General features: G+C 40.4%; 1 protein-coding gene across 1 annotated transcript in view; it reads right to left on the reverse strand.

Moving 5' to 3' along the window:
* Positions 1-19,483, reverse strand: part of LOC127349770 (ephrin-A2-like) — a 68,219-nt gene extending 48,736 nt beyond the window's left edge. The window contains exon 1 of the mRNA XM_051375670.1: positions 18,475-19,483. Within this exon, the coding sequence (XP_051231630.1) occupies positions 18,475-18,632 (158 nt within the window). The 5' untranslated portion in view covers positions 18,633-19,483. The remainder of the gene's footprint in view (positions 1-18,474) is intronic.
* Between the last annotated feature and the right edge of the window lie 3,578 nt (positions 19,484-23,061).

A 23,061-nucleotide genomic window follows, 5' to 3' on the forward strand; every position in this document is an offset into this window, starting at 1 on the left:
AGCAACGTCAGAAACCAGTAGGGCAACATCAGAAACCAGCAGAGCAACTTCAGAAACCAGTAGGGCAACATCAGAAACCAGTAGAGCAACGTCAGAAACCAGTAGAGCAACATCAGAAACCAGCAGAGCAACGTCAGAAACCAGCGGAGCAATGTCAGAAACCAGCGGAGCAACGTCAGAAACCAGCAGAGCAACGTCAGAAACCAGCAGAGCAACGTCAGAAACCAGTAGGGCAACATCAGAAACCAGTAGAGCAACATCAGAAACCAGCAGAGCAACGTCAGAAACCAGTAGGGCAACATCAGAAACCAGTAGAGCAATGTCAGAAACCAGTAGAGCAACATCAGAAACCAGTAGAGCAACATGAGAAACCAGTAGAGCAACATCAGAAACCAGTAGAGCAATGTCAGAAACCAGTAGAGCAACATGAGAAACCAGTAGAGCAACATCAGAAACCAGCGGAGCAACATCAGAAACCAGCGGAGCAACATCAGAAACCAGCAGAGCAACATGAGAAACCAGTAGAGCAACATCTTCAGAAATGACTGAAGCTGGATCTGAGGAGTGGATTTAAAGGACGATGCCGGTTCCTGATCAGAACCCCTGCAGTGATTCTCTGTTACTGACTGACTGAATCAGGTCTGTCACCTGAACTCGTCACCATGAAGCAGCTGCAGCTCTGTTCGTGTTCAGGATCCCAGCATGCACTGCACCTGACAGGCAGGTTACACCCATATTTACTGTCCTCGATGAGCAACCTCAAACACTCCCACAATGCACTGGGTCTAATGTTACAGCCTCTGCAGCGTCAGTGGATGACACAGAGATTGATGGTTCCAGGTCCATTAGGTTTAACAGTTATTAATATCAATAATAATAATAATAATCAATAATAATCAATACACAGACTGCAGGGTGGCACAACTACATCATTACACACTGTGAGTGAACTCCTTCTCCACTATGTGAGGCCTTTACCATCCTAGAGAATAACAACCAGAACCAGAACCAGAACCAGAACACATACTGTACAAATACACTGTACAGAGCAGCTGTGTGTGTGTGTGTGTGTGTGTGTGTGTGTGAGTGTGTGAGTGTGTGTGTGTGTGTGTGTGTGTGTCTGTGTGTCTGTGAGTGTGTGTGTGTGTGTGTGTGTGTGTGTGTGTGTGTGTGTGTGTGTGTCTGTGAGTGTGTGAGTGTGTGAGTGTGTGTGTGTGTGTGTGTGTGTCTGTGTGTCTGTGAGTGTGTGTGTGTGTGTGTGTGTGTGTGTGTGTGTGTGTGTGTGTGTGTGCGCGCATGAAGAGGCTTCAAAAAGAGGCAAACATCCAGTTCAGAAGCCCCCCCACCCCATCACTCCACCCGCCCCGCTGGGCTGTCACCAGGCAGAATTCAAACACTGCTCATTAAAATCCACCTTCACATCAATGTCAAACACAGATTGAGGAAAATCAACTGGAGGAATTTATTCCCCTTCTATCCACAGACGGTGAGAACGGAGGCCCGGAGAGCTCAAACTACTCTACAAACATTTATTTACACATAAACTGATCAGACATTACAGATTATTTTATTAGATTACAGATTATTTTATTAAATTACAGATTATTTTATTAAATTACAGATTATTTTATTAGATTACAGATTATTTTATTAAATTACAGATTATTTTATTAGATTACAGATTATTTTATTAGATTACAGATTATTTTATTAGATTATTTTATTAGATTACAGATTATTTTATTAGATTACAGATTATTTTATTAGATTACAGATTATTTTATTTGTTTCTTGAGTCAAACTTTATGTTTTTATTTGTAAATGTTACATTTACAGTCGGGCTGCTGTCGTCAGTTGTCTTTGCTAATAAAGTTTCTGTTTAAAACTTCTAAATGTCCCAATATTTAAATAAATGAAACCATAAAGCTTATTTATGTGAAGGAGGAGGAGGAGGTGAGTCTAGAGGAGGAGGTGAGTCTGGAGGAGGAGGTGAGTCTGGAGGAGGAGGTGAGTCTAGAGGAGGAGGTGAGTCTAGAGGAGGAGGTGAGTCTGGAGGAGGAGGCGGTGAGTCTGGAGGAGGCGCGGTGCGTGGAGCAGGAGGTCTGAGGCCGGCGGGCAGCAGAGCGCCCCCACAGGAGGGTTGAGGGTTAAATACCTCCTCCTGCTCCAGGCCTCGTTGGCTCATCCTTTCACAGCTGGACCGCCGGGACCTGAACCTGCAACCCGCAGCCCCCCGGCTCACCAACAGGCTCCTCCCACCACCAGACGGACCAATCAGGAGCCTGATGACACGTGTGTTTGGTTAGATCAGTGTTTCAGTGAACCTGAACCACCTGGAGGACCCATCCAGACCAGAGACCACATCAGTCTGCAGGTCAGCCTCAGGAGAACACAAAGGGGGGGGGAAGTTAAACACCACCCGTCCTGAGGCCCCCGTCCCCGTCCCCGCTGCGTCCACAAACACACCTTTTGTCTCAGCGCCGATAATTCAGATTAACAGCAGACTGAGGACTCAGGAGGACTCTGTAATCCTGTTAGAGGGACACCTGAGCCAGAGGCTAATCCTGTTTACACTCAACACACACACACACACACACACACACACACACACACACACACACACACACACACACACACAGACACACACACACACACACACACACACACACACAGACACACACACAGACACACACACACACACACACACACACACACACACACACACACACACACAGACACACACACACACACACACACACACACACAGACACACAGACACACAGACACAGACACAGACACAGACACACACACACACACACACACACACACACACTGGGAGCTGGAAGGACAGAGGGAGTACTGCCGGGGAGCGGGGCCCGAATGAGCCACAGAACCGGAGCGGGGCGGACCGATGGAGGCCGGCTGATGTCCAGCGGCTCCGACCAGGACTCTGACTCTGGGGGATGAAGACCCGGCGGGTTCAGGCAGCGACAGGAGAGGAAGAGGAGGAAGAGGAGCCAGTTACTGTTAACGTTATCCACTCTGCTGATCCTCATCCTACAACCTGATCTGAGGTCAGATATCAAACGTTGATTAAATAAACTTGTTGATCTGAATACTGGAGGTCTGATTCAAACTGATGATCAATCAGCTTCAGTTATTGATCTGATATTAATGATCAGCTGATGTCTCACTCTGTGGGAACTACAGAAACACAGAGTGGAGCTTCTTCCCTCACAGAGGATCTTTGATGAGTTCAGATACAAACAGACACTTCTGATCGGCTGTATTTTAGTCGATATTGATCCGTTCCGGTTCTGATATTTGTCCGACGTTTTCACGAAGAAAAGGTCTGTGAGGCGTCATGTGACTGACAGGCTGCTGCCTGGAGGGTCAAAAGGTCACCATCTGCTGCGAGCTCCACAAACCCCCAGATCCCCCAGCGAGGACCCCACTGACCAATCAGGAGCCGGGCCGAAAGACCCCAACAGACCCAGAACACCTGTGGCCCGCTATCAGGTCACACTGTGACCTCACCCTGTGACCTCACACTGTGACCTCACACTGTGACATCACCCTGTGACATCACACTGTGACATCACTGCGGTGGTCACAGGGATCGTGAAACAGAACGAGAAGAAAAACACAGAGAATCTTTTGGGAAATGATTCTTATTCTTATATCATAATTTATTATTTCATTAAAATAAAGATTTTCCTTCCTGATACCTGAACTTGAAGTGAGTTAAAAATATTTCTATATATTTATTATTATTTAACGCAACAATCACTTTATACTGCTGGGTCGCTTAATCAATAATAATACATAATTTATTATTGATTTATATTTTGTATTAATAATGTGAATCTGCAAAGTAACTAAAGTTATTAAATAAACGTTCAAATGGTTCAAATAGCTGAAAACTCTACTTGAGTAAATGTCCTCAGTGTCAACCAGCAAACATTAATCAGTCTCATTGATTACTAATAATCAGTATCTGTACGGGTGGATCAATACTGCCCACAGAATGAAGCTACTGATCGCTTTAAACCGGAGGCACTGAACTCAATGTCAATCAATCGGCACCATAACAATCAATAAAATACAGAAACAGAATCTTTGATCGTTACATCATCAGTTGTTCATAAAGTTATTAAACATTATTAAACATTGTTAAACATTCATATAAAGATATTTCATCAATTTTTATTGGATTCTTTAAAGTTATTTAACTTTTATTAACGGACCTTCATCAGTTCGTGTTTCACTTCCTGTCATTTGTTATAAAATCAATAAATATTTGAAAATGTGAAATCAGATTAAAAACTGCTTCATTTATTTAAAATAAAATACATTATTATTATTATTAATAATTGTTGTTTTCTGAATGTAAGTATTGAGTTCATTTATTTGTCCTTCAGCAGTCACCATCCTCACCATCAGCTCCCATTAACTGACCTAATCAATAAGAATTGATCCTGACAGCAGACTGAACTGCGTGTCTGAGTTTAATCATTTTATTTAGACTTTATTGTATTTTCTGCTCTAACGATCTTAAAACACAGATTTGACTTAAACAAGAGGCTCTGATACAAACAATAACATTTACAACCTTTCACCTGTTGTTGGATCATTTAGACTCATTAAAGAATATATAATATATATATAATATATATTATACATAATATATATATATAATATATATAATATAAATACAGTTTCACTGTATTCAGTCTAAATTCATATACAGAAATATATATCAACACAATGTGTACAGTATCCTTATATTGTTCTGATTTTAATTTGTGGTGCTTTATATAATAACATATATATTATATTATAATATATAAATTATTATATTATTATATTATATAATAATTTATATAATATAATAATATATGTAAACTGTCTGGAGCTCAGAATCTGAAGTTCTGCATCACCTGACCCAAGAAAACTTCAGTGCAGCAACAATAACGTATAATAATAATCCATTTAATACAGGTCCTCATAAAGACAGTTACACTCCCATCGTCATTAATGTACAACACACACACACACTCACACTCACTCATACACACACACACACACACACACACACACACACTCACTCATACACACACACACTCACTCATACACACACACCCACACACACACACACACACGTGTGATGCAGTATTTAGTCGTTATATACGTATATATATATAGAGAGAGAGATCAGACGTACTGTATCAGCGTCTGTATCTGTGAAAGCTGCTCACAGTATTGGGATTATTTACGTCTCCATACTGGCCGACATTTTCTGATTTAAAGGAAAATATAAGAAACTACACAAACAATAATTAGTTTAATATTTCAGCCTTTAAAAATGAAACTTTAAGTGTAATAAAGTGAAAATAAAATGTGGAGCGGTCAGTGTCGGACACATTATTCAGTTTGATTTAATAGTTTTATAAAAGTGTCTTTTAGTTCATCGTAGAATATAAAACGAGTCGGTCGGTCGGCGTGGAACTCTGCCTACATTCAGAAGTCCACTTTGGTTCTGGAGGCTCAGCCCGTTCTCAGGAAGAGAATCAAACTAATCACTGCAGCTCCAGTTCACAGTCTCCTACCCGCTTTAAATAAAATGAAATGAAAACGACACAGTTGACTTTATGGAGGATAAATATGAAATACGTTTTTTTTTAAACGTTATTGACAGTTTGAATCTTATGGCAGAATCTGACTGTAAAAAACATTTATATTTTACAGTGAAAGACTGTAAACTGTGAGCAGGTTAACTGACTCACAGTGATATCTCAATGCAAACCTTTATTTATATTAAAGGACTTTATATGGAATATATATTTATATTTTATATTACGGACTGTAAACTACCGTCATACTTCATGGCAAAAACGTCTTCATACATGCGTTCATACGGTATTTTCAAGTGGCAAAATTGTTTCTTTTAATGGTAAAAACTTGTATTTATGTGGTAAAATATGGAATAAAACCGTCCAATCAACAGCACTAACATCCTTTTACCGTAACAGTAGAAAGGTTCTACCGTATTTATTACAGTAAAGTTCTTTTACAGTGTATGTATGATGGGATGTCAAATACACTGGGAGTTCTTGGAAGGTGGATTTTTTGCTCTTTTGATGGAGGCTAACAGATTCCCCCTGCTTCCAGTCTTTATGCTAAGCTAAGCTAACTACATGGTGCAGATTAAACCTCCTTCCTGTGAGTCAGATGTTTGTCTTCATGCAGAAAAACTAAAACCTTCAGAGAGTTTCTGTTTGTGCTGCTCGTCTCCTGATCTGACCCACTCCTCTCTCTGCTGCCCAATTTCATCAGAAAACAGGGAAAGGTTGCAGCTCTTCACCCTCCTCCTCCTCCTCGTCAGTGTGCTCGAGCCAGGACTTCAAAGTTTCCCCGGTGTGTGTGTGTGTGTGTGTGTGTGTGTGTGTGTGTGTGTGTGTGTGTGTGTGTGTGCAATGAAATGTGGGTCAGACATTAAAATGCATGAGCGGGGAGCAGAAAGCATGATGAAGTGCTGAGACACGAGGAGGAGAGAATATAAAAATAACTGGAGGAGCGGCTCTGACAGAAGCCTCTCCCTGCTGACGCCACGCCGCCACGCTATTGGTCCACGCTGCCAACACCAAAGAAATAAAAAAATAAAAGGGGGTATGTTTCCTGCAGCGGCGGCTCCCATCACTGCTGACAGAAACCACATCGACCTCCAGGAAAACAATAAAGATTTATTTACAGAACCAACTTTTAAAAATCTACAAACGATATTTACTGAGAACAAAACGAGCCAATCAGAACATTTTTACTTCAAATCATCAAAACCCACAAAACCACAGTTTAAAATTATTAACTGAACTTTCACCAGAGGTTTCACCAGAACCCAGACCGAACCCGCCCAGGAGACACCAACCGACAGCGATTGCACTTCCTGTCACTGTGTTACATCACGTCTCATTATGTGACCTCACACTGTCACACACATTCATGTTTTCATCCATTCATACGAGAGTGATTGACGATTAGCAGGGTTGATCAGTTTTGCATCCCAACCCGATTAAAGCTGCAGTAGGTAACTTTTATGAAAATAACTTTCACTCTGCTGAAACTTCGCTACATCCTGACAGTTGTACCAAAATTCTGGTTCCTTTGGCTCCTCCTAGTGCTCCTGATGGTAGAATCCACCGGGCCCAAACAAAAACAACCAATCAGAGCCGAGAGAGATAGAAAGACACTTTGGGAATGAGACTCAACAATCAACTGTCTATCTCCGGTCCCATCAAGTTCCTGAAGTACTGGTTGACAGATACCTACGGGTTTACAGGCTGCTGCTGGCTCCATATCCACCAATCAGCAGTAACACTGTGAGCACTGGACTCCCTGACTGGTCCCAGACCAGCAGACTGCTCTGCACTTTGTGTTCTGACCCCTTTCTATCAGAACCAGCATTAACTGTTTCAGCAGTTTGAGCTACAGTAGCTCGTCTGTTGGATCGGACCACACGGGCCAGCCTTCACTCCCCACCTGCATCAATGAGCCTCGGCCCCCCATGACCCTGTCTCTGGTTCTGTTCCTTCCTTGGACCACTATTGATAGGTACTGACCTCTGCATCTCACTGTGTTAGTGCTGATAAATGGATATAATGCAAAAAAATCCATGTAAAGTTTTATTGTGCAGGAAATTCAGGCAAACATTTACGTAAGATCACAAAATAAAAGGATCATTGTTTAATTTATTTTCAAGCGTTTTTAAATCAAAATCTGAAGGGTGTCTTTTACAAGCCTGTTTCCCTGGTAACACCCGAGGGTCTGACTAATACCTGGAAGAATCATTACCATGAGAGTTACAGTACAGAGCTCCAAACTAACTTTATCACCTCCTTCCCAAAACTCCCAGCGAGGAGCACTGACATCGTTCCACAGCAGACACACTGCTGCCGATTTCTGTTCATCGGACGATCACGATCATCGCAAAATGCCAGATAATAGAAAACCCGATGTTATTGATTGAGAACTGTGAAACAAGTGAAACAAGAAATTGTTAAAATATGATTTTCATTTTCATTTGTAAGGGTTGACTGACCACTACATCTACTTTAGACTATTGAATGATCAAACTTCAGCTTCCACAAACAGAAATTATTGTTCCCGTCTTAAAATCCTTCATATTTTAGTGATTTACTCAATAAACTATAAAACCTCCGTGTCAATAAATGTTTTCCCGACATTTTGGTGAAAGTTTAGAAATCCTGAAAATATCCGACTGAACAAAACTGAACAAACTGTCTCTGCAGCGCCACCATCAGCTGAACAGCAACAATTAACTAATCACTGTAAAGAGTGAATATTCAACATGGCCGCCGACACCGTTTGAAAATGTTTACTGAATCACAGACGATGATCACATCCTCCAAAGCAGCAACTCAAACATGAAGAAACAAAGAAGTTTTGACCTTTAGAGACACAAACATCTGATTTCACTGAATGTGATTTTTTTTTTTTAAATTGATTTCAGAATATAAAACTTTTATTTTGAAAATGAATATTTTTAAAATATTGATGATCGATAATCATTCTGTCTGTTTTAAGAAATTCATTTTAGTCTCATCTCCGTCCGTCTGAGACGGCGCTCCTCGGGACGGTTGGGGGGATTTTCGAGGCAGAGGGGGAGCGGGGGGGTCTGACCTTGGAGTTAAGAGGCAGAACAAAATGGCGGCTGCAGCTGTGTGTTTCTTTTTTTTACTCTGAACAAAAAAACGTCCGCCATTTTCTCCTTCTGCAGCGCAGAGAGACAGACCAACGGACGCCAAAAAAACCCCAATGGAGGAAGTCAATGATCCGCTCAATCAATCAGCTGATTAACAGGTGATGAAGAGGTGAGACTAGGTGAGGATGATCCGAGGATCAGATCAATAATCTGAACTGAAACATTATAAAACTGGAAGTAAAACCTGATCCAGTTTCACACACTGGTTCTTTACTGGGAGTTCATTGGACACTTTGTACTGTGTGTGTTTGACCTTTAACCCCATATAAACCTAACAGCCTCCTCTGAAGCCAATCAGATTGAGTCCTTCACTGACAATGAACCCGCTCTTCATCTCCAAACCAGAACTAACAGTGCGTTCAGGTGCTCCTCATTTCCTCCCAAAGCTCCCAGTTCACCAGCAGAAACACAGTGTTAAATCCCAGCGTTAAACTGGGGCCGTTTCAGAGATACCGGAGTTCTGACTTGGACTTGAACACATCACAGACGCTCCAGTTCACCCAGTTTGTGACCTTGTGTTGGGTCAGTGTGTCCTCTTCCTGCTCATGTGATCAGTGTACAACTTTACAGGTTAATGAGGACCACCTGAACGCACCATCAGACAATGATCTGTCCTGTGATGCATTATGGGACACAAGAGGACAGACTGGTTGCTCTGATAAACAACCAAAGAGCTGCAGAGTAAAGAGAAAACAGTGAATCTGTCAGAAAGAAGAATATAAAGTCTGATTGTTAAAAATTATACAAATACAAAATACAGACAGAGAATGTATAAAAATATCAGGAAAACTCATCTCTGATCAATATTCACAGGAAATAATCAAATCTCTGGTTCTCTTTTGTTTTCCTGGTTGGAGGGTCATCAGGCTGAGACCTGGTCCCGGTGGTTCATTAGAAAGTCACCGTCTTCCACAGGAGAAAGCTCTCTCTGCTCTACCATCACGATGCAGCTGAACTAAATACACGTTCTTACAACTAATCATTTGAACCCTTTAAGGTCTCATCCTCAGTTATATTGTTCCTCTGTTTAACAGTCTGACAGAACATTCACACACACTCACTTTGTTTTTATATAGGATCCAATCACGTGCTTACGTCAGCATGAACTAACTGATTCAACCAATAATATCTGACATTCACCCGTCAATCAATCTGCAGCTGTTAGTGACACAGAGTGAAGACTCATTAGTTAGCTAGCTAGCTAACAGCATGGCTAGCTAGTGGAGCTCACTGATTACTGTACAAACACAACTTTATCAGTGATTTGGGTGAAACTGGATCATATTTTATGGAGAGAATATTGTCTGTTTTTCCCTCTGACGTCCTCCGCTAACTGCTAATGTAGCTACTGTTAGCTAACTGCTAATGTAGCTCCATTAGCATTAGCAACCGAACAGCGCTCAGATAGACAGAGGACAGTTTGACGGCAGCGGTACCGAGGTGATTTACGTTGATTTAGTTTCCAGATGGACTTGTTGCTACAAGAAGCTAACTGTCGCCAACAGTAATGTTAGATGCTTTTAGCTTGTGCAGCTAATGTTAGCAAACTTAGCCCCAAGAGGGCAGGAATAAAAACATATCAGTACTTTATTCCCTGTCTGTTTCCTCCTCCAGATACTGCATTCAGTCTCGGTCTGTAAATACATAAATATGAGGAAGCAAACAGCTTTCTGATTTCTGTTTCAACTGGACTTTACAAATTAGTCCGGCTCTGTTGCTGCCTGAAAGCTGGGCTTTAACAAATGGGGGCTCGTCCGGGTTTTTTACAAATGGGGGCTCGTCTGTGGAGGGATAAGTTCCACACTGAGACAACCAACATTATTGCTGATAATGGTCTGTCACAGACATATCGGTATCATTATCAGCGTATATGAAAACTCTTCTTTCTGATATATAATGTAAAAACACATTGCTGTGGCAACATATTGCTGTCAATAATGTGACAAGCAGCGAGAAGAAGCAACTCTCAGCCATGTCAACCAGAATTAGTTGACAATATATATAAGTCCATCCAGGAGGTTGCGATCACAACAATTAACACAAATTGCGACTTTCACCAGTCGTAGCAGATGAGCCATAAGTCACGAAACTAATAAGATTTTATTCTGGAAAAAGCTGCCTTGGATTTTTTAGATATGGAATTTTTTTGAAAAGCTGCTGTGAGATTGGACATTTTAGGCCACAACAATCCCCCAAAAAGCAATATGATGGAAAACAATCATATTGAGATATGATTTACAATTAGTGGAAATAAGCCTTTCTGCATCACAATTTAAATTTTTCACTAAAATCCTGATGTGACATTTGTTGGTGTGGAACTACAGAACTTCATTGTACTGCTGTTTGTCACATTTTACTTTTATCAGAACATTGTAGTTCCTGTAATTTGCATGTTGCAGTCGATCGTATTGGGTTAACTGTGCAGCAATAATCTTATGTAGAACTTCATGTTTGCATTGCATAGTTGTACCTGGAGATGTTAGCTTATGTTACTGTCTGATGAATGTAAAAAGAAAAAAGGTGTTTCTTGCAGTAAAGTCAGTAAACTCTTTAAATGCAACGATAAAGGAGCAGACCGTTACAGAGGTTCCTCTGCAGACAGTGAATCAGGCTGAAGTGGATTCATTCAGGATGAACTCATGTTTTCCGCTGTTTGTCTGACTCACACGTTGGTTTTTATTAAATCCATCAGGAGCTCTCCTCTCTCTCTCCTCTCTCAGTCTTCTCTCAGTCTTCTCTCTCTGTCCTCTCTCTCTCTCCTCTCTCTCTCCTCTCTCTCTCTCTCTGTCTCTCTCTACTCTCTGTCCTCTCTCTCCTCTCTCTCTCTCCCCTCTCTCTCTCTCTCTGTCCTCTCTCCTCTCTCTGTCCTCTCCCTCCTCTCTCTCTCCTCTGTCTGTCCTCTGTCTGTTGGGATTTTGCTCTGGGACATTTTTGCTTTGAGGGAAACTTAATGAAGTTAACATTTTTGGGGTTTTTGTGTTTTTGGCTCCTGCAGCCACAGAGAAACACTTCATTTCCTCCTAATTTCATTCACTTAAAGTCCGTCACAAGCAACCAGCAGCAGGTCTGAGATCAGTTCTAAGACTAAGAACTGCAGTAAAAGTACACAAAGAGCTTCAGTACATGGAGTAATACTGCAACATCAGCAGAAAGGCTCAACACAACAGGACGCTCGCCAAGAGGCCTACGGCAACACGACAGGGACAAAAACTCACATCCAGGACAATAAAACCAGAGCGAATGAAACAGAATCTGACAAAATACCAAAAAAAATTAATTGATTATTTAATAAACCAATCAAATCAGCAACCACTTACATTCTTAGGGTCGTAACGATTCTCTCAAGAGTTTTTAAAGAAAATGAGCCTGAAGACAAACACTGAAAAAGATTCATTAGAATCTACTAAATATATTTTCTTTATCAAATGACAGATTTTTTTTATTTTTGAGGAACAAACTGTGTACAACAAGTGTTTCCTTTTCATGTGTCATGATACAATAATTAATTTTACTCCTCTGATGATGGTTAACTGTTGGTTCATTGACACAGTGTGATATTCAGTGAACTACACGTTAACCACATAACACACATTGTAGGGTTGTGTGTGTGTATGTATGTGTATATATGTGTATATATACGTATATATGTCGAGGTGAAGGTTATTTAAGTTAATTGATGAGAATAAATAAATGTATGTTTCCTTCTTTTCCAACTTTTTATGTTGTTAATGAGGATTTATTCATTGAGTGTATAATGTTATTTCTTATTTTAAGAGTTATTTTGTCTTTCTTTCTTTTACATCGAAATAAATTTTAACCTTCACATATTTGTATTGCGATCTTTAAATTCAGGTATCCAGTAGCTCAAAGCTTTAGCATACAAATACAGATTAACAGATAATGGCAGATGGTCAAGCTGGCCAAACAATCAATACATTCATTTAAAAATAACTGATAATCAATGACTACAGGCTTCCTATAGAAACTTTCTCTTTAAAATGAGCTGAGAGCTTCAATGAAACAACATCATACAGGCAGTGACTTCAGGTCAGAGGTCAGTTGTTTTCCTCTATTATCACATTGGACTTTATTGACACTGCCCACAGAACAGAACAACGTAATGCAGTCTGAATGAACTGTGTCTGTTATTTTCTGTCTGTGGGGATTCGGATTCAATCTGCTCTCTAATTAATTAAGAGAGTTTAAACTGGTGTTAATGCCGCTGGTTCCACTGGTGCCGCTGGTTCTGAGGTCAGACGGGGAGACTGTAGATCGATGTTAAATCAATGAATTACACAACGATATCAAAAGTCTGCAACGATATGTTTTCGATTGGATTCAGGACCAGCGATCAATATGAGACCATAGATCATGGTCGGTGAACATCGATATCAATAAATTGATCCAGATTAATGTATCATTCCACCCGACTCATTAGAACACAAACTGAATTTTATGATTCACTGCAGGACTGTTCCTGAACAACTGCGTGGGTTTCAAAATAAAAGCTGTAAAAAGAAGAAAAACACATAAAAATAATTACAAATAAATACTGCGATGGTTATTGTTGTTGTTGTTGTTGTTGTTGTTGTTGTTGTTGTAGAGAAATATTGATGGGGTGTCCAGAGGGTGTCAGAAATATCTGCTGATTTAATCTTAAACAATCACTTTGTATTTTATGTATTGTATAATTTCTAAATATGACTTTTTTTTATTGAGGTGAAGCTGATCAGTGAGTCTGAATGATCAATACATTAATTTAACAACCTGCATCTGATTTTTATAATAAGTCAAATCTGAATAATTCAGCCGTTTAAAGCTGATCTGAGGTCAGTTTGTGGATCACACAGTATGAGCCACATACATATATTATAGGTTATATGAATCAAATGGAAGCTGCTGCTGAACGATCACAATACTAAGCCAATCCAGAGTTATTGATCAAAACGAACTGTAAGTGCACTTAAAATACTGAGTTTCTTTTTCAATAAATGTTGAAATATTGTTCATTAAGTATATTGTCATCCACGTAAAGTTTAAATATTAAAGACTGAATTCAATAAACAAAGTCAGGACAATGTTTGGTCAGTTTTGACTCCCCTGTAAAGTTAAATGTCACTGATATGTTATAAATATTATAAATATTATAAATAATGAAGAAGTATCAGAAGATCATTTAAAAACTGAATAAAGTTGAATTTCAACAGCTGGAATCAAACCGGCAACGTTACAGTTAAACAGCTTTAATCTGCTCGGCGCTGCAACCGAAAGCCTCCAGAATGAATTCACTCGATTCAGGACAAAAGCCGCCGCGCAGCAGTAATCCAGTATTCTGATTACTTTCTATCTACAAAATAAAATAAATGAACAGAACATGATAAGAAAGGTTTCATGTGAATCATGGGAAAAGGAATTGATTTATTTTTATACATAAAAACATACATTTATTTATTTTTTAAATTGAAATTTGGAATTTTCCAGATTGGAACCTGAGACTGAGACAAAAAGCAGAGTTTTGTATTTTGAGGATTTACAGATTTCTCTCTGTAGACAGAAGTGTTGTTTCTATTGTTCATCTAATAATTTTTATTATAATAATCCTTTTTATTTGTATAATGCTTTAAAATGAAACAGCAGAAGAATAAAACCAACGTAAAGAAGAAGTGATGAACTGATGGATCACAGATTGAAAGCAGAATTAAATTGGTGGTTTTTTAAATGCAGTTTTGAATGAGGGCAGAGAGGGAGTTCCGGGGGGGGGGGACCGGTCCCCCAGGTCTGGTGCTTGGACCGGGTGAGAGGGGAGACAGGGGAGAGAGGAGAGCGAGGGGTGAAGGTGCAGGTGTCAGTGAGTTAGGGTGTCATGGAGGACTTTGTAGGTGAAGAGGAGAATTTTTGATTCTTTGTTGAACGGGGATCAAGTGGATCCGGACTCTGGTGCTGGAGCTGGTGAGCAGACAGGAAGCTGAGTTCTGGATGTTTTAGTTTGTTGAAGGTTTTGAGTGGATCATCTATTGATCATCTATTGATCATCTGTCTCTATTCCGCTGAGTAGTAGATAGTAAGTAGTAATATTAGTATTATTATTAGTAGTATTAGTAGTATTAGTATAAGTAGACAGTATCACAGTTACAGTAACTCTGCTGTGAAACATTAATATGATGAATCTTTAGTATCTGCACAACAATACTGAAGAAATTATTAGAAATGAAATATAATATAAAGTCACAGCACGGTGAGCATCAACAGAAACCAGAACCACAAAGAACCACATAGAACCACAAAGAACCACAAACAGCAGGAAGTGAAAATCCGATGAAAATCGTCACAGAATATCGCCACTGACAGTTTCTGATCAGACGCTCTGAATGTTTCCACATTATTAATATGAGAATATTTATAATAAATTCAATAACTCAATAACATTGACTCGGTGAAAGCTCCGACCAGTCGACTGAATACTGCAGCAACAATACTTTATATTATATATAATCACATTTTATACTTTATTCTCTGCTGTTATCAATCAGTCTGATCTGTGCTGATAATCGATCAGCTGTAACGTGTTCTCACAGTATTGATCTGCTGCTTCACACCAATATCAGACAGATAATCACATCAATCCCTTTCATGATGAACTGTTTCTGTATTTCAATTAAATCCTCTGATTTCTGACTGAAGTTTGGTTTAGCAAATATTTCTCAGACTGAAACACACTGAACAGTAAAACTACAGTAAATATACGTAAAACTACAGTAAATATATCTAAAACTACACTAAACATACATAAAACTACAGTAAATATACGGAAAACTACAGTAAATATTCATAAAACTACAGTAAATATACATAAAACTACAGTAAAACTACAGTAAATATACGTAAAACTACAGTAAATATACATAAAACTACAGTAAATATTCATAAAACTACGGTAAAACTACAATAAATAAACATTAAACTACAGTAAAACTACAGTAAATATACGTAAAACTACAGTAAATATACATAAAACTACAGTAAAACTAAAGTAAATATACGTAAAACTACAGTAAATATACATAAAACTACACTAAAACTACAGTAAATATACGTATAACTACAGTAAATATACATAAAACTACATTAAATATTCATAAAACTACGGTAAAACTACAGTAAATATACATAAAACTACAGAAAATATACATAAAACTACAGTAAATATACATAAAACTACAGTAAATATTCATAAAAATACGGTAAATATACATAAAACTACAGTAAATATTCATAAAACTACAGTAAATATACATAAAACTACAGTAAATATACATAAAACTACAGTAAATATACATACAACTACAGTAAAACTACAGTAAATATAATAATAATAATAATAAATTTTATTTAAAGGCGCCTCTCTGGGCACTCGAGGAACACCGTACAATACATAAAAATAAAAAATAAAACAGTAAGAAATAAGAACCAGACAGGAAAAGGACAATGTAGAGAATTAAGTGGGGTAGGCAGTTCTGAATAGGTGAGTTTTTAGTCTTGATTTGAAGAGGGGGAGAGAGTCCAGGTTCCTGATGTCCGGTGGAAGTGAGTTCCAGAGTCGGGGGGCAGAGCGGCTGAAAGCCCTGCTCCCCATGGTGAAAAGACGGGAGACAGAGAGGTGGACAGAGGAGGCAGATCTGAGGGAACGGGAAGGGGTGGCGATGTGGAGGAGTTCGGACAGATAAAGAGGGGAAAGGTTGTGGATGGCCTTGAACGTAAATTACGTAAACGTAACGTAAACAGTAAAAACTACAGTAAATATACATAAAACTACAGTAAAACTACAGTAAATATACAATAACACTGCAGTACTATTACAGGGTCGTCCACTAATCAGAAGGTTGGAGGTTCGATTCCTGGATCCTACCGCTGCAGGTCGAAAAAATACTGAACCCCAAACTGCTGCTGGACCACTGAGTGGATGTGTGAATGTGTGAATGTGTGAATGTGTGTGTGTGTGTGAGAATGTGCTCCCATCTGGAGGCACCACACACACACACACACACACACACACACACACATTCACACATATATAAAAATAAGTTTTTATGTGTTTGTTCTCTTTACTCTCCAAAATAAAAGCATGTAACCCCGAAGGATCCCACGAAGCACTGCAGGCTCCCATTGGACGGTTCAGACCGCAGCCGACCAATCAGAAGGCAGAACAGAGAGCTGTTAACTCTCTGCTGCCAGGCGCAGAAATATGGTAGAAAAACCACAGAAGAAGAGACTCTGACATGTGATTGACAGCAGAGGTCAAAGGTCACTGCAGGAGCAGGAGAGCGGGAGACAGCGGGGGAGAGCGGGGGTGAGCGGGACAGAGCGTGGGGGGGTTGTCATAGATTCTCTCACTTTGTTTTAATAAATAAAAAGTTTGATTAATTTTTAGGATTTCTTCTTTTTCTGGATGTTGACTATTAATTATAAAAACAATTAAAGATAAACATTTGATGTTATTTTACACAGAATTACCGTAAAACTTCTAATAATAGCCCGGGCGTTTATTTGCTAAAATCACTGAACTCCCCCTGCCTTTATTGGGGACAGGCCTCTATTTGGGACAGGCCTCTATTTGGGACAGGCCTTTGATTCCTTTAGCACAAAACTAAACTAAACTCTAACTGCTGCTTCTCTTGAGTTTTATTCAGCAAATTTGACAACTAACATGATGATTATGATGCTTCAGAGGTTTTTTTCCGTTTCTCTTGTTTACCATGTTACCGGTAAGTCAGAATGAATTAACGTTATAGTTTGTTGTTGATAATTTTTATAAAATATATTGAACGATTGAATTGTGGAGAATCTATAACTGATCTAATGATGTTCATTATGTACATGCTGACAGAAGTTTAAACATTTATATTTGTGTAGGAGATCAAAACGACTTAAAACTCGCTCAAGCAGGCGACCCGGTGGGTTTTAAGAGGTTTTATACATCGAGAACATTTCTATAAAATCCAGACCAGGCCTCTATTGGAGACCTGCCTTTATTTGTCAAAATGTGTAGCCACACCAGGCTTTTAAAGGAGACCTGCATCTATTAGGGACCCTGCTTTTATTGGAAGGTTTACGGTAATTATTAATAAATGTGACCCGTGGCCCCTTCACTGATTGTGGGAATATTCTATATCTGTGTAAAACTTCATCTGAATATATTATTTCTCTTTTATTATTATTATTATTATTATTATTATTATTATTATTGTCGTTGTTGTTGTTGTTGTTGTTGGTTCCTGCTGAATATTTGATCTGTTTTATTTTATCACCTTTAAAAACATTTAGCTCTTTAACTGATTATTATTATTATTATATTATAATAATTATTATTATTATATTATAATTGAATATTATTATTAATATTATTATTATGAAGAACCGTTCCTGAGGAGAATAACATGTTAATGTCATTTAAACTTTTATCTTCAGTTTCTATTTACTGAATTTTGAACCAGCTTCAGTTTAAATGTGGTGGTAAAATATATTTAATATAAAGTATAAATATAAAGTTATTTACACTTTATATTAAATATATTTTATATAAAGTATAAATAAAATATAAAGTTTATATTCATAATTAGAAACTTTAACATTCATTTTATTGAACTTGAACGTTCCTGTATTCTCTCCCTCTGTGCAGCACCGGGACCGGGTCTTACCTGGGGTTGGAGCTGTTCCAGTAGACCGCGTACCGGTCTGAGATGAGTCGGTCGTCGGTGACTGCGGAGCAGAGCCGGAGCAGGAGGCCGAGCAGCAGCAGCGGCCGCCCGGAGAGCTCCATGTGCGGCGGAGCGGCGCGCTGCGTCCCCGCGAACATCCGCGTCTCTTGTGTTGTGAGCGCGTGGAGGAATGTGGATTTAATCTCTGCGGATCCGGATCAATACTCAATACTCATCGATTATCAGCTTCATTCTCCCGCTCTCTCGCGTTTAACTGATAATTTCCCAGCAGGCAGAGCGACATTAATCCATGTTATTGTGAGTGAGGAGGGAAACCTTCACGGAGACGGTTCGTCCTGGAAAACCGGGGAATTCGTCCAGATCCGCGTCCGGGAGGACCAGCAGTCCAAAAGTTTCATTTTCACTCAATCAGAACCGGATCAGACCCGCAGCAGGACCGTGTGCAGACCGGGAACCAGTCCGTCCATGTGCGTCCTGAACTCAGCCCAACATTTACGCGCAGAGCAGAGTCCGGATCAGACCCTCATTCAGGATCTGTTAGTCCTCTTTGTGTCTCTTATGTAACCGCTTCAGAGTCTGGACGAGCTCAGACCACCGAGCTGGACCCGGAGCTGGACCCGGAGCTGGACCCGGAGCTGCACCCCGGAGCCCCGCGATGCGTCCCGACCTTCCCGCTACTCTCCGTCTGGAAGTTCAGGACCGGGTCTCCGGGATCTCTGCCCCCGGACTCAAACTTTCCGGGGTTCGCTTTCTTCCATCTGCCGCTGCAGACCGAACTGAACCGAACCGAACCGAACCGAGCCGAGCTGAGCTGAGCGGGACCAGAGAGGAGAACAAAGAACAATGTGAGGTAAAGTTTTGGAGCTGCAGGAGGAGCGTTTGGCTCCGTTACCGGCTCAGTCCTCACTGCTGCTCCGGTGCGTCCCGGGGGGGCGGAGCTTCTGATTGACGGTGTTCCCCCCTCTGCTCTCTCTCTCTCTCTCTCTCCCTCTCTCTGTCTCTCTCTCTCTCTCTCTCTCTCTCTCTCTCTCTCTGTCGGTTTCTCTCTGTCTCTCTCTCTCTCTCTCTCTCTCTCTCTCTCTCTCTCTGTCGGTTTCTCTCTGTCTCTCTCTCTCTCTCTCTCTTCTGTCGGTTTCTCTCTGTCTTTCTCTCTCTCTCTCCTGTTCTTTTTCTCTCTCTCTCTCTCTCTCTCTCTGTCGGTTTCTCTCTGTTTTTTCTCTTTCTTTTTTCTCTCTCTGTCGGTTTCTCTCTGTTCTCTCTCTCTCTCTCTCTCTCTCTGTCGGTTTCTCTCTGTCTCTCTCTCTCTCTCTCTCTCTCTCTCTGTCTCTCTCTCTCTCTCTCTCTCTTTTCTGTCGGTTTCTCTTTTCTCTCTCTCTCTCTCTCTCTCTCTCTCTCTCTCTCTGTCGGTTTCTCTCTGTCTCTCTCTCTCTCTCTCTCTCTCTGTCGGTTTCTCTCTGTCTCTCTCTCTCTCTCTCTCTCTCTCTCTGTCGGTTTCTCTCTGTCTCTCTCTCTCTCTGTCGGTTTCTCTCTGTCTCTCTCTCTCTCTCTCTCTCTCTCTCTGTCTCTCTCTCTCTCTCTCTCTCTCTCTCTCTCTCTCTCTCTCTCTCTCTCTCTCTCTCTCTCTCTGTCGGTTTCTCTCTCTCTCTCTCTCCCTCTCTCTGTCTCTCTCTCTCTTTCTCTCTCTCTGTTTCTCTCTCTCTGTTTCTCTCTCTCTCTCTCCCTCTCTCTGTCTCTCTCTCTGTTTCTCTCTCTCTGTTTCTCTCTCTCTGTCTCTCTCTCTCTCTCTCTCTCTCCCCTCTCTCTCTCTCTCTCTCTCTCCCTCTCTCTCTCTCTTTCATTTTACACTATATGGCCAAAAGTATGTGGACAGTTTCTTCCACATGTTGCTGCAGAGCCCTGATCAGGGTCCAGCATTGATCCTGTCTGACTCCCAGTCGGTTCTTCAGTTTGTATCTATATATAATCTAATAATCATAGATATATAATATTTCTCTTTATTTTATATATCAGGCTGTTCACACTGCTGCACTGTAATGTTGTTTATCAGTGTATAAGCATTGGTAAACTGTCCAAATACAGTTTTTATTTAAATTTAATTAAAGATTAAAAAGACAAAAGTTACACAAGATTTTACTTCAAATTAAAGCTAAAAACTGTATTTTAATGATTTATTCAATTATTTTTTGGCGCTCCAGCTGCTGGAATATTAAATGGTGTTTTACATTGTGGTTTGACACTGGAATAACTTTTCACATGCAGCCCAGAGCTGTACGATTAATCATCGATCGATTAATAGGGTGTGAAACTCTGAGGGGGGGCACTAGGTGTTGCCAGAGCTTCACAGGGGGTTGCGTGTCCTTCTTGATTTTACGAGGTAACGTTTTAAAGACATTTGGATTCTATAGGAAGGAAAGTTGGACAAAAGTGTCCATTGGTAAAAATAAACGGCTGCATTAAACAAACTGTAGAGAACTTCATCAGATTACATCGGATCCAACTGTTCCAGATTAAAATGTCCCTGAATCTTATTGTAGCTCAGGTATCTGGATACGTATCGGATCCTCGTAGAAGGGACGCACACCTCTAACATTAAGTCTGTATGATTGTTAAAAATACATAAAACAGAGATGTGATCAATATTCACAGGACACAATCTGCTCAAAAGGGTCACCTGACCAGACCCATCACACCTGGCCCAGACAGCCAATCAAATCAAACAGAGGCGGGCTTCCTGTTCTGATCCCGTTTACTCAAACCGCCAGGAAGCCGCGCGGCCTTTAGTCTTTGAAATGAAGCCAGAGTTTACTCATCTAGAGCTCGACGTCCACTCCGCTTGGCTGCAGACGAAGCTGTGCTCCACCGAGCTAACGCTACTCCGAGATAAAAGCTAGAAGTTATGTAATGAAGCTTGATTTAGGAAATCATTAATGTGATACCGTGTGATTGATTTATGATCGATTATCACTTTTAATTTAAAATCAGAATTGAGTCTGACTTAAATTCAACAACAGTTTGTTAAAATCAAACTGGGAATGTAGGAATAGTTTGAACTGATGAACATTTTAGGATTTACAGTATGAATGTAATATTTGTGTCTCCCAGCAGCAGTGAAGCAGGGAGGAGCCTCCTCCTCTCATCCAGTGATTCAGCACTCATAAATATTTCAAAGTGTCGGCTTAGGAGGGAAAGCAAGGAGAGAGAGGAGGGTGAGGAAGAGAGAGAGATGAATCTTTAATTCTTGCTTTTAGAACGGGCCCACAGATTAATGGAGCTGCACTATTAAACTTTCAGAGGGTCCCATGAATAAATGCAGAGACCGCCGGGCGTTCAGCATCCACTGACCATGTAGACAGAGAGAGAGAGAGATCCACATTACATCAGTGTTCTTGTTAAAGCTGGACCTGGACAACATCTGGACCAGGTAACATCAGTCATTAACGAGGTCGTGGTCTGCCTGGATCCGGATCAGAGGAAACCTGGATTCTGAAGACCCATATTTAAAGACCCTGACCCTTCAGGTTCACATCCTGTCTGCGGTCCAGACCAGGATGGAGGCCAGGATCTTTCTGAACTGAGAACTGTGAGAGACAGAACCAGAATCAGAGTGGACTGACTGGATTCAGGTCCAGAGTCAGATGTTGAAGGTTGCTCAGCTCATATTTCTCCACATCCAGACTAATTTCTCCCAGCAGCCTCAGAGGCCAGTCAGAGTCTGGGTCAGGGTCAGGGTCAGGGTCAGGGTTTAGGTGTTTGGGTTTAGGGTCAGGTTTTGTGGGCTTCCAGCCTATCAGTTTTAGTTGGTGGCTGTTTTAAATGGTAAATGGACCTGTACTTGTATAACGCCTTTCTAGTCTTCCGACCACTCAAAGCGCTACGTGCCACATTCACATTCACCCTTTCACACACATTCACTCAGTGATGGTCCATCAAACAGAAACTAACTCATTCACACACACTCACAGACTGATGCACGGCATCGGAGCAATTCGGGGTTCAGTATCTTGCTCAAGGATACTTCGACATGTGGCACCAGGAGCCAGAGATCGAACCCACAACCTTCCGATTAAGGAACGACCCGCTCTGCCTCTGAGCCACAGCTGTCCTTAATGTTGGCTAGTTGTTCATTGATGGAAACTAGTAATACGTTTACTAGGTTTTTGAGTTGTTGGCTACTAGTTATATTATTAGTAGGTGGCCCCCAGTTTTTGTAGATGGCTACTGGTTGTTGGCAGCAGTAAACAGCTGTAAACATGTAACTTCACACAGGAAGCTGTGGCCTTCAGAATAAAAGCCTCCTGGGTGATTAACTGTCACCCTGATATATTAATATAAAGACAATTAAACTGCTGATAGAAACATCAGCTGACAGCAGCTGTAATCAGATATAAACACATGTAATTTCTGTCAGTCAGAACTGAGGGATAATTAATCAGAAAGCTCCTGAACTGATTTTTAGTGTTAAACTAGAATATTTGTATTTATTTATCTGCTGCAGACACAGCGTCTAAGAGTCTCTAAGTGTTCTGTGATCTGAAAATAACAGTTATTATTAGTTATTTATTGTTT

The sequence above is a fragment of the Dicentrarchus labrax genome, unplaced genomic scaffold (genome assembly GCF_905237075.1).
Source record: "Dicentrarchus labrax unplaced genomic scaffold, dlabrax2021, whole genome shotgun sequence".
In the NCBI taxonomy this organism is placed as follows: domain Eukaryota; kingdom Metazoa; phylum Chordata; class Actinopteri; family Moronidae; genus Dicentrarchus; species Dicentrarchus labrax.